Consider the following 13635-nt stretch of genomic DNA (forward strand, 5'->3'; position numbering starts at 1 on the left):
TGCTCATTGTACTTCTCAAATGCTGTTCTGCGGACATAATTGGAGATAGGAAAAACTGACGCTGAAACAGTATCTTCACAGAGAACAACGCTGATCTTTCATGGAAACAAGCCATGTAATATATTGAGAGAAGGTCTTTCCGCTGGGGAATGCTGCTGGGAAAATTGATGCAGAAGACCATGACACCTCTTCATACATATGCAATCACTGACTTCTGGAGCCCTGCGCCTCTAAATGCTGTAAGCCCTCTTCCCAGGGCCACAGTTCAGTGCACCACGATAATGAACACAGTACATTAAACATGAATATCATCGACTTTATTTCACAGGTCCCTCTGAGTAAGTCCATTATAGCATGCCATTTTATTTTTATTTATTTATTTTTTTTAGCATGCCATTTTAAAAATCACGTGGAATTGTCCCTCTGCTGCCAAGAATGGGACCACAGACTGTCTGTGAGATCACCATGCTGTGGCAGCAGGAGCATTTCCTTCAGATGAGAGAGGCAGGTCCTGCTGTTTATACTCCACTGGCATTTTAAATGACTCTTTGGCTCACACACTAGTTCAACCAAAAGTATGAACTATCAAAGTAAAAAGATTCTTCACCTCGCCAACAGGAAAAAAACTTTTTTTTTTGTGACAACATACCATTGTGTGTTCTTTCACTTAACCGACTGACCTTTTTATTGGTGAAGGTGCAATAATTTTAGTCGTTCCTTCATTTTCTCCATTGTCCATGTTTGCTGTTACCCGATTTATGCTGTTTGAGCCTGGTAGCAAAGAGCAGTAAGGAAAGATGGAAGAAAAGAGTGGTGAAAAACAAACAAACAAAAACCACACAGAAGCCAAAAAATTATTTTAGAAATGCAACTTTAGGGACATCATGGCGCATTTTATTAATAAATTATAATTCTAAATAAATAATGAATCACCCAATAAATCTAAGGCATTATTCCCTGACACGTACTAAGCCCTCAACATAACAGCATCTAAGAGGGTCTTGGATATGACACCACTTGAAAATGGGCCCTTTTGAAATTTTAAGAGTTAAAGTCCCCATATCGTGGATATTCCTTAGACTGCTGAAATAGGATTCTAAAATATTTAGTGGTATATATTGGTATGTAAGACCTAACAATCAGTCCCTGATTAACTATCGTGAAGAAATTACGGTTTTTGGCATGCTATGATAGCCCCCATTCTAAATCAAAGCAAAAATACTCCAACTTATAATGCAAACGGCAAAAAAAAGAGTAATACAGATGTTATTTCTATTACTCACATGTTAAAAAAAAAAGTTAATTTTTTTTTTATACAAACATCTCTAAAAGCCTAAAACTGTTTAAAAGTTACTATTCCACGTATCTGCATCCATGCTAGACATACCAGCAGAGGGAGCCCCCAGTAGACACAATGTTGGAAATCACGATCCAAATAAAGATAAGTAGCCAGGCCCACCTGGGAAGTCTGGATCCCATTTTCAGGACACAGGCTGATAAGCCTGGAGGGGTGACATGTGAGCACTGATGGTGACCGTTTTCCAGTGGTGTGTGCCTCACTCTCAGAAGCACAGGGCAGACCAGCAAGGGGATGCCCAAAGCCCTCATTCAATTAACTCTGTGTGACATGCAGGTGCATCTTCAGACTGGTATCTTGCAGAAATATGTCCAGAGTTCAAGTCCTTTGATCCAAAGTGTGATCACCACTAAGCACTTACAGTTTTTTAATCATGGGGTGAGTCTGTAATACTATTAAAAGCTAATATTTATTGAGCACTTACTTTGTGTCAGGTGCTATCCCAAGCACTTCATTTACTTACATAATTTTCAAAATAACCCTATAAGGTAGATTCTAATATTATCCCTATTTTTAAAAATAAGAAAAAATGGGCCTTTCCCAAGGTCCCATAGACCATGAATGAGGGGACCAGCTTTGAAACCCAGCAGTCCAGCTCTAGAGACTTAAGCTCTAAACCACCATGATACATGGCCTTCCATGTGCCCTGTGCACCCCACTCTCAAACAGTTCAATGGTCAGTGTAAATAGGGGTGCCCAGGGCACCTGGGTGCTCAGTTGATTGGGAAACTGCCTTTGGCTCCGGTCATAATCCTGGAGTCCCAGAATCGAGTCCCACATGGGGTTCCCTGCTTGGCGGGGAGTCTGAGTCTCCCTCCCCCTTCTCGTGCTCTCTCTCTCTCTCACACCCTCTCTCTCTCAAATAAAATCTTTAAAAAAATAAAAATACATATACAAACAAACAAACAGGGGCGCCTGGATGGCTCAGTCAGTTAAGCATCTGCCTTCAGCTCCAGTCATGATCCCAGGGTCCTGGGATTGAGACCCATGTCTGGTTCCCTGTTCAGATGGGAATCTGCTTCTCCTTCTGCCCCTCCTCCCATTCATGCGCATGTGCAGACACATGAGCTCTCGCTCTCTCTCAAATAAATAAAATCTTTAGAAAAAAAAAAGTCAGTGTAAATTAAGGGTCCATCGGAAGAGACATACTCTTCAGAACATTTGGAGGCATGTTTGACAACTCATCAGGAAAAATAACATTAATGAATACTCTTTGGACAGAGAGAATGGTGATTGCAACAAAGAGCTTCCAAAACTATCATAGTAAGAAATTCGACTTGGATTCAGTATCTGAATTTTATTCCTATTTTGGAATCCTGAAATGGAAAGGTAAGTGCCCTAAAGGTAAGTTCATGTTGGAGCAATATTCAGAATCCAAGCTTTAGGAAAGCTGTTTGGAGTCTACAGAAAATGTCACCAGCTACAATGAATGGGACAAAACCAGTTGCCATGAACTAGCCCATTGGCAGTGGCCGGTCATTGTCTATTCTGCCATAACCATTAGTAACAATCCCAAGGGCAGATTCCCAAAGTTGCAGGCTCAGATACGAGCTAGAGCTGCTTCTCCACAGTGTAGCTAGCTCCATGTGGGACAGCCCTGGGCCCTGGCAGGAGGGGTTAATTCATCCGTGCTCTAGACAGTAGGTATGCCCCGACCTTAATATTTTTATTGTTCCTAATGAACTTTTTTAAAAATGTGGTATTGTTTTCAGCAGGTACTACTAATTTATACTGTAAATGAAGGGACCTATACTAAACTAGGGCCGTTCCCCACCACCACCGCTAGGAGAGGAAGGAACATAGCAGAGAGCCCAACGCCCAGCGCCCATAACGCCAACGGAAGCAACACTGAGCAAAGGTGAACATCACCAGAACAGAAGCCCTGGGCGACTAGCCTAAGAGTAAGCCCAGGTTTGCTTCTCTTCTCATCTCTTTAGACTGATTATTAGTCCTCTCTTACTACCGATCACCTCAGAGAGAGTGAGAGTGTTTAACCCTTTTGCCTCATTTCCTTCTGTCTGAATCTTCTGACAAATTAATAAACAGGTAGACAAATCCAGGAATATTTTCAAACAGAAAAGTTTCAAACTATGAATGTGTATATATTTTCTAAATAAACCCATGCCTGGTTATTCACAACATCCGAATAATTTTTGAGATGAAACATAAGATGAGTGTTTTTTCAAAAGAATTTCAGTTTTTAAAAAACCCCCACATACACGCTGTCTCTCAAACACTCAGCGACAGTTTAGCCAGGTTTCTTCAAAGTAAATTATTTGACTGTCAGGACTATTTTACTAACCTAACAGTCATAGAATTTTCATACGCACCGCATAAACAAATAAAGTATTGGCAGTAATAAAATCTAATTCATGGTTCTTTTATATTCAAAACAGCGGACTACTAGCCAGAAATCTATTGAAATGTATTCCTCTTCTCTATAACTACGTGAGCTGGACAAGCCTGGGGTTTAAAAAGATTATGAGGAAAAGAGAATACGGGGGTTGGGGGGAAGCTACTTATAAGCATGAACTTCATGGGAGCATTTCTGAAGGATACCCTCGTATGACACTCATTTGCTACCTATAACTTGGGCTTTTCTATTCATAGATGTAAGACTCTGAAAAAGCCCTAAATAGGCAATATTTCTTACCTTTCTGTATGTTGCTAAAGGTGTACTTAAAAGTAATAACTATACTTTTATAATGCCATATTTTTAGCTAATTAGGTCAAACTAGTAGGATGTTATCACAGTACCATTTGAGAAGAAAGATAAGCAATTCAGTCAAGCTGGGTTGTGTTGGATACTGAACTCTACCAAAGCAAGAGAAATAGATACACATTACTGAGGTTTCCCTTTTTTTTTTTTTTTAAATTTCATTTATTTGTCTGTGAGAAGGAGAGTATGAGTGGGGTGAGGAGCAGACTACCCGCTGAGCTGGGAGCCCAACACAGGGCTTGATCTCAGGACCCCAGGGTCATGACCTGAGCCAAAGTCAGACACTTAACTGACTGAGCCACCCAGGCATCCCATTATTGAGGTTTCCTGACTCTCCATGTTGCTGATCTGTACTCCTGTTTTCCTTTCCAAGCTTCTTTTCCCCCAACCCCATCCTAGCACCTTTCAGAACCATCCCTTGTACATTAGCTCAGATGCCTGGGCTATGGAGAAACAAACCCATCACACTAAAAGGCTGTGTTTTCAAGTATTACTGGCCAGAGAATAGTTCCATTGTAAAGAGGAAAAGGAGAAGCCAAATACTAACTAAAATAATTAACTGATCACAATGGAATTCCAGGCACTGCTCTAGGAGATATTTTCAGGGTGGAAAAATCCTTTTCCCTCACTCCTTTTTCATTGTAAGTTATAATAGAACACCAGAAAAGAATATAACATATAGATACAAACAGTTTAACAAATAATTATAAAATGAATGGCTATTTAGCCACTATCTACTTCAAGAAATAAAAAAATTGAGGGCAATTTTCCTACATTACACAAATCACTTCATTTGGGGCAAACAACTGTTTTCCACCTAAAATATCTAGAGATATGAATTATGAAATATGAATTATGTATATATTTAATAAAATATACACTAGAATTATTTTTTAATTATTAGGAAATGTTTAGGCCACAAAATCTTAATAAAACGAAGGACACATTACTGTACTGCTCCCTGACTATTAGCACAGTGCTTTACCTGTGGTAGGCATCAATCAACAAAGGTCTGTTCTAAGGAACGTGCTTGTTTCTATTTTTTCCACTAGAAGGGAACATTCAAGATAATGATGTTATTTTGTAGATGTGTGAAAACTAAATCCCCCCCCCCAAAAAAAAATCTGTATGTGGAGCTATGGGAAATGTAGAAAGAGGACCTGTAGCCATATCCTACAGGACTAGGCTACTTCTTAAGAGTTTTGAAAGCTACCTTCTGCCGTAACTCACTGTTCTTCTAAATGACAGCTGTAGATTATAACAGAAATCAGTTATTGATATATGGTTATCAAGCCTCCTCGTAAATCTATATTTTATTTTAGATAAAGTATTAATGATGCCCCTGCTTGTGCTCTCTCACTCTCTCAGTCAAATAAGTAAGTAAAATCTTTAAAAACATATATTAATGCTAGCAAGACCACTTACAGTTAGGAGCACCCAATTCATTACACAGGGTACTCACATTAAAAAGACAACGGGCTTTATTTCAAGAGGCTAGTCCCATTTGGAAGAGTAGCTCATCAGGGGACTGCCATTGTCTATTAAGGAGCCGTATCTAATTCCTTCTCTGGGCTGTCAGTCACCGCAGCTTAATATGGGCGCACACAACTCCCTACAGTTTAGGCAACATTACCATGCCAGCGTCCAAGGCTCTGTGGCAATTTGCTTGTTCATTTTCAACACCCTATATGCAAACGCTTCCAGTCCATGTGCATTGGACCACTACTAGGCCTTTGTGTGGTTTGGTTCTGTTCACCTTTGAGTGCCCTCACCTTAAAGGACCCTTGCCTTCAGTTTAGGAGGAGTGGCTGTCAGAAACAGAATCAACTTTCCCAGGATCTAGTTAGCTACTTGACCTGGGGCAATTCTTAAAAGTCAGCCCTAGGATGTCAAGACTTGGTGATGAATATACATGGATTTTCAGTTATAAAAACACTTTGCATTTAAATGGTGATAGGGGTCTCACAAAATCTGTTTGTGCTCAATTTGACACCTGTCAACCTAAATTAAATTTTTGATGTTATTTAAATGTTGCCAATGCTTTTAATTTACAGAGTGGGTATGAGGATGAATGTGTGGCGTTAAATGAAAAAAGATGTATTTAGCAAGTGAAAATGCCTTATTCGGTTGTATGAGGGAAAAGACAAATAGCCAGTAAATAAAGCAGGACTGTAATATATAAATGATTTCATTAAAAGAACTCTCAAATATGATAAATTTGTAAATTTTGAGATTTAAATTTTATCCCATTTATTCACTTTTTCTTGTCTAAATTAAAAAAAAACAAAACCCCTGTATCTGATGCTTAAGACAAATAATCAAGACAGATTATAACCATTCCCAACACAATAATTACGTATTAGGTTTCAGTAAAACTAATCTGATTTTACATTAGCTAACCCAATTCAATTTATCAGGGGAAAAAAGTGCTACTCATGAATTAAGAACAAGCTAATAATTGGAAATACAGCTTAGTTCTAGTTGTTACACCGACAGTACACACGGTAATTTTGCCTTGGTCTCACCAACCTCAGCCTGGTACTATGGAAAAATAGCAGAAAGTATGGCAAATTGGGAAAACAAGACATTTTTCTAACATCACAAATGATGGTCCAACAGGAAAATTCGGCAGAACAGTCATTCATTAAAGTAGGTAAAACAAAATTGAGTCTTCAAAACACACAATTTAGAAAATGTAAGATTTTCAGCAGCTAATGGTTAATTCTTTAAAGTTCAAATGCCTGACATCAGCCCATGCATGGCAAACAGGCAGCCAGATCCCTGCTTTCTTTTTTTTTTTTTTTTTAAGGAGGGAGGGGCAGAAGGAGAGAGAGAATCTTAAGCAGGCTCTGTGCCCAGCATGGAGCTTGACGTGGGGCTCAATCTCGTGACCTTGAAACCATGACCTGAGCCAAAATCTAGAGTCGAATTCTTAACCAACTGAGCCACCCAGGCACCCCAAGATCCCTGCTTCTCTTTTCTCTCTCTCTCTAAGATTTTATTTATTTATTTGACAGAGAGAGAGAGAGAGACAGTGAGAGCAGGAACAAAGCAGGGGGAGTGGGAGAGGGAGAAGAAGCAGGTTTCCCACTGAGATGTGGGGCTCCATCCCAGGACCCTGGGATCCTGACCTGAGCTGAAGGCAGACACTTAATGACTGAGCCACCCAGGTGCCCCAATATACAGACTTTTGAGACACTGATTTTGCTGCATGTCAACTGCAAGATCAAACAAGGCTTTCTGCTAAAAAGCTGCAGGGTAGATTATAAAGAATTGGGTGTGGATGAGAAGGATGGCTAGGAAAATATGCCTATACATGAAAGATCCTTTCTCTGCTTGGTCTGCTTCCAATTTCTTCTTCCCTGACCCAGTACTTTCCTGGATCCCTATGCTTTCCTCATGACCAAAATGATCAGCTTGGGAATATGAGCTGGGTGGAAAGGAAGGCACTGCATCCTGTATGCCTTTGGCAGAGTTACCAAGGGGCACACACAGAGAGAGGTGGTCACAGGCATCTGTCCTTGTGGGTCAGAATGCCAAGTTCCAAAACAAGAAAGGCACTTCTGAGCCTGGGAAGTCATCTGTTCATTCCCTGAGGTGCTCAGAGTAGAATGAAAAGATTCTACCCAAAGGACTTGGGATCTACACCTGTGTGTGCTGGAGCGACGGCCAGACGTGGCAGCAGCGGGTGGGCGCCATCTTTCCTCTCAACACCCGTAGGCTCAATGACAGCACCTATCTATGAATGGCTGGCTGGAATCAAGAGGTGGTAAATCACTTAAATACCAACTGTTTCTTCCCTTATAGGAGAACACAATTCAGGGGAAGAGGACTGAGTAGACGTTCACATCCTACCCTGACAGAACTCTTGCACTCCTCAGTCGCCTCCAACAAGGCCATGTAGTTTAGAGGAACATACAGCAAAACTTCTCCAGTCAGCTCCTGTCAAACAATTCATCTCACCTGGCACAGGCAGAAGGATAATTCCTTCTCTAACCTGAAGTTGGTTCTGTTCCAGAGGAGTACGCTAGACCTCTGCTTTAGAGGTTTTTATTTGATGCAATTATAATAGTATATAAAATGTATACAAAGCACACATAATTATATATAAAAATTGCTTTAAAAAGGCTTATTTAGCTAAAGTACAATTGGGAAAATTCTTATTTTTTTCTGCTTCCATTGTTAAACTCATATCAAAGAGTCCTTAACTTACTGTTCTTTCAGCTTTTCATCCAGGACTCACCAAAAGAATCTGAAAAACTATTGTGCCTCAGTGCATGTTTCTAAGGTGATATCTAAAGTTTCTTATCAAAAGTTTAAATAGTTCCAACTTTGTATGGTAACAAATGGTTAACTAGATGTATCATTTCATAGTGAACAGAAATATCAAATCACCATGATGTACACCTGAAACTAATAGGATATTGTATGTCAAGTACACTTCACTTTTAAAAAGAAAGTTTAAATAACACCAAAGAATATCATTTGCAGCATAGAGTAAATATTGACACTTTAAAATGGAATTGTTTCATGACTCTTTAATGTATCTAATGTAATAACATACCATAGAAATTTGACACCCACAGTCATCCATTTTAAAATTAGATAAAATGAGGCTACATTTGGAAATTTCATGGCATTCTTTTCTCTCCTTGTATTTACATTTCAATTCCACCTTCTCTGGAAAAATTTATCCCAGAGTAATACATGTTTTACACTTGAAAGTTTTATTCATCACCCTATCTCACTTCTCTGTGACAAAAAAAATAAATAATTTAAGTTTTATTTCCCATGACCATAAAGTTCTAGATGTTAAAAATTTCTTCTGAACTAAGACATTACAATCATTAACAGATTATTATTGTACCAAACTAATGTTAAATAATTACTACAAGTAAAAAAGTAAATTTTAATTAAAAAGTAATTCTTTCAAGGATCATAGAGGAAGGGAGGGAAAAAATGAAACAAGATGAAACCAGAAAGGGAGACAAACTTTAAGAGACTTTTAATCTCAGGACTCAAACTGAGGATTGCTAGAATGGAGGGGGTGTGGGAGGGATGGGGTGGCTGGGGGATGGACACTGGGGAGGGTATGTGCTATGGTGAGTGCTGTGAATTATGTAAGATGATGAATTACAGACCTGCACCCTTGAAAGAAATAATATATGTTAATTTAAAAAAGTAATTCTTAATGAGATGAACAAGGTAGTTTTCCCAATGATGACATAGGTTAAATGCATTGAAGAATATTATTTAGTGCTAAGTGAAACAGTTTAGCAATAATTCTATTCCTGTTTTTAGGTAGATTTCAATGCTGAGAAATCTTGTTCACATGTAAGTAGATTTGCATGTATTCTGTTATGAACACAATGTCATTACAGAAATTCTATGACTTACATGTCTATCAATGATATATTATCTAAAATTATTTCAGGGGTGCCTGGGTGGCTCAGTCGTTAAGCGTCTGCCTTCGGCTCAGGTCATGATCCCAGAGTCCTGGGATCTAACCCCGCATTGAGCTCCCCCCTTAGTGGGGAGCCTGCTTTTCTCTCTCCCTCTCCCTGCTGCTCCCCCTACTTGTGTTCTCTCCCTTTGTGTCAAGTAAATAAATAAAACATCTTTAAAATTATTTCAAATGTTCTATCAGATGTCAAATCAATTGGGTCCTCCTTCAGTTTTGTCCAAAGTCAAAATGAGGAAATGACTTAGAAGAGGAGGTGTCACTGGGGCACCTGGGTGGCTCAGTAGTTTGAATGTCTGACTCCTGCTTTCAGCTCAGGTCATGATCTCGGGGTCCTGGGGGATCCAACCCTGCCTGTGTCATCAGGCTACCCACTCAGTGGGGAGTCTGCTTCCCCTGTCTCTTTCCCTCTGCCTCCCCCCAACTCTCTCTCTCCCTCTGAAATAAATAAATAAATCTTTAAAAAATAAGGGGAAAAAAGGAGAGAAGAGGGGAGGTGAGAAAAGAAGAAAAGAGGGGAGAAAAAAGAAAAGGAGGTGTTGTTGAACAATTAAGGCCATTTAGTTTCCAGACACTAACTCAGGAGGTTTTTATCATTTAAGGACAAAACAGTAGAACAGATTCCGGATGGGGAAAAGGTCTGCCTTTGTTTTGGTCCATCGGTAAAAGGCAGGCTGGAGAGAAGAGCCAGCAAGTCTACTACGGCAGGCACACTCCCTTCAGGAAAGAGAATCTGAAAAGTGACTGAATCGAAACTGTCTGTATCCAGAGCCCTTAAGGAAGTCCACCAGTATCTCCTTCCCCATCGGGAGCTGCAGAACCCAGCCTGACAACTACCGTCCTCATCCAGCCAGCCTTCTCCTAACCCACTGCCTTCACCAAAGATTACCTCCAGTCATGAGCAGATGCTCCTCTTGGACACTGCAGCTCTCTCAGAATTCGGCTCTATGGCACTGGCACATCCTGCCCACATGGGAGCACAGCTTTCACCTCTCTAGTCGGATAAAGTGGTTAAGGGCGCAAGACTGGAAGTCAGACAAACCCACATCTGCTTCTCAACTCTGCCAATTTACCCGACTGTGTGAGCTTGGATGAGTTCTTAATTCCCTTTGGGCCTCAGGTTTCTCATCAATAAAATAGGGGTTTCACCAACAATTTAGTGAATGTGAGGATTAGGTAATTCATAGGAAGTGCCTGGGGTGCCTGGCTTAGCCGGTGGAGTGTTCAACTCTTGAACTCAGGATTGCTGAGTACAGGCCCCTCATTAGGCGTGGAGCCTACTTAAAGTAAAAAAATTAAAAATAATAATAAATAAAGTGCTTAACACAGTGCTTGGCTTTTAATAAGTGTAAAATAACCACTTTATTATTTTCTATGACTAATTTCCCTAGTCCAAGGGCCAAGTTTTATTCATTTTTCTGTACTCTGTGGAAAAGGGTGTCCACTGTATGTTTTATGCAACAGCCACAAGCATTTCAATTTCTCAGAGGGCACTGACTGGGTGGCCTTCAATTTAACTCAATTCTGACACTATCTACCCAGAGATATTGTCAGATCCCACAGGCTGACGCCTCAGTCCATCAAGACTGCCCCCTCCTCTGATTCATTTGCTAAAGGGGCTCACAGAACTGAGAGAGGCAGCTTACTTATTAGATCACCAGTTCATTAAAAAAGGATGGAACTCAAAAATGGCCAAATGGAAGAGATGCAAAGGGCAACGTATAAGAAAGGGCCCTGAGCACCACTCACTTCAACTCCATGAATTCACCCACCACTCAGAACCCCACCCTCTGGGTGTTTCTGGGTGTTTCCGGAGGCTTCAATATGCAGGAATGTCTGATGAAACCGCTGACTATCACTGATTCCACTCAAACTCTAACAATACTCTTCTCCCCAGAAGTCATGGGGTGGGGCTGAAAATTCCAACTCCTTAACTACCGTTGGTTCCCCCTGGCAACCAGCCTCCATCCTTAGGGACTTCCCAGAAGTCACCTCACCCACACAAACTCAGGTGTGGCTAAAAGGGGCTGGCTATGAATAACAAAAGATGCTTCTTTACCTTTACTGCTCTCATCACTTAGGAAATTCCAATGGTTTTAGGAGCTGCATGCCAGAAACCAGAAAAGAGAATAAAGACCAAATATGTATTTCTTACTATAAATCATAGTATCACAAGTCTTATGCCAGAGAGGTGCTCAATAAACTCTTGATGAAGGGAAATGGAAAGGGGGAAAAAAGTATCATTATGGTAACTCACTAAAGCTATGATATTTAATATACCATAGGCCTTTAGGTTTGCTTGCTTTTCTAATCTTGGTAGCTATGCGTGGAATGCTAAACACTCATGGGAAGAGTGAAAATAATAACTTTTTAGAGAACATCTAACCAGACTTGCTATATACTAAGAAATCTTTTACGGAATGAAAATAAACATCAGCTTCAAGGCAGAATAGAAAAGAGGGCCAACTAAGGAAAACAGTCTTGAACAAACATACACCTGCCTATGTGATCTACCTGCTCCTTCTCACAGTTAACACTGTTCCTGCCTTTCCCCCTCTTTGCTAAGAAAAGGTCCCAAAGAACTTAAATAATTCCTTAAAAAGAAAAAAAAAAATGCCTTGATATATCAGCAGACTGACCTGCTGCTCCTCTATAAATTAGCAGAACGTACTGTCTTCTCAAGAGTTATCTGCGGAAACAAGTCGATCCAGTAAGTAAGGAAATCATGCAATAGTGGGAAAAACTGGAGATGTGTATTTTCAAATAATTCGAGGCCTTTCACTTTTTTTATTTTCCATTTACTTTCCAAATAGATGCCTTAATACACCAAACACCCGGGTTCACATCTGGACACTGCTCTTAGGATCTGTGTAACCTTGAATGAGTGAGTACTTCATGTTTCTAAGCTTCAGTTTCCTCATGGGTAAAATGAGAATACCACCCACCTTCCCCATGGGGTTACCAAAAGAAGTAATGTTATCCACTGTTCAGGTGCAAGGAAACCACCTCAAATTAGGGATTCATCTTCAAGACACAGCAGGACCTCACGGATCGGAATTCATGGCTCCTGTCTCCTACCCTCATTCTCCTCTCAGAGCTGCGTGGTCCTCTGGTGTTTCTCAGTGTGTCTACTCTATTCTTTTCCTGTGAACCCAGTTCTCTGTTTATGGGTGTGCCTGGAACCTGGGCTGTAAAGTAGCCCCAAAAGAGATGGCTCTCCCCAGCTGAGTGACTCATAATCTGGGCTCTGATCCCAGCTTCTCTGGAGAAGGAAAATGGGCAGTTTCCTCAGATGCCCCATTCTCACCCTGGGAGATAGAAGAGAGTAAGGCCTCCTGGTCCCAGATTTGCATCATGCATTGTTCAAAATGCCAACCATGGCACCCGCTCCACAGTGAAGGCAGTTCCTTTTTTTACATTACCTCACTTCACCTCCTCTCCCTAGACCAACCAAAATAACCTAAACTCTAGGAACTCAACCATTTTTCACATTGATACCAGTAAGTAAGGAAAGCAGATGATGGAAATCAATCCCAGATACTCTCTAACAGAGTCTGAAGAAGATGCTGACAGAGAAATCACTGTGAATCCTGAATCTGATAGTAAAACAAACATGGGACATCCTCAGATGCCATCTGCCTAGGAGGACATCCATCTCAAAACAATCTTAAGCAGTTGACAGACACCCTTGAACCCCCACCTATAAAGAAAGAGGGGTGAAAAAACAGAAAAATTCATCTGAATGGTTTGTAAAATCAAGGCAGGGACTCAGGAACTGTGACCACAAACAATTGCCAGGGTGGAAACAACTCACACTGCTGATTTCTTAGAGAACAAGTAGGTTCACGAAAAGACTAGTCTTCAGTTATAGTCACACAGAAGTCAAACGCAGAGACAACACCATGCAAAACCCTGTCCAGAAAGGCCTCTTTCTCTGTGTACCCAGGAAGGCAGTACTAATTTCTAACCATGAGTTAACCAAAGAGGTAAAACCCAGATTCATCTGGTCAATTCTGACTACAAGAATAGTTTGAAAAAGTGTATTAATGCAAAGCTTGCTGCAATTAATTTTATTCAGTTTGCCAGTAAGAATTTCAT

The 13635-nt window shown here is 40.4% G+C and overlaps 1 protein-coding gene across 2 annotated transcripts in view; it reads right to left on the reverse strand.

Annotated features, from left to right (window-relative positions):
• LOC111148421 (erythrocyte membrane protein band 4.1 like 4A) overlaps positions 1-13635 on the reverse strand; it is a 251739-nt gene that overhangs the window by 48421 nt on the left and 189683 nt on the right. For both annotated transcript variants that reach the window (XM_022504948.1, XM_022504949.1), the window contains one exon: positions 681-771. In XM_022504948.1, the coding sequence (XP_022360656.1) occupies positions 681-771 (91 nt within the window). The remainder of the gene's footprint in view (positions 1-680; positions 772-13635) is intronic.

This window comes from Enhydra lutris, unplaced genomic scaffold, assembly GCF_002288905.1.
Source record: "Enhydra lutris kenyoni isolate GAN:26980312 unplaced genomic scaffold, ASM228890v2 scaffoldscaffold19, whole genome shotgun sequence".
NCBI lineage: Eukaryota > Metazoa > Chordata > Mammalia > Carnivora > Mustelidae > Enhydra > Enhydra lutris.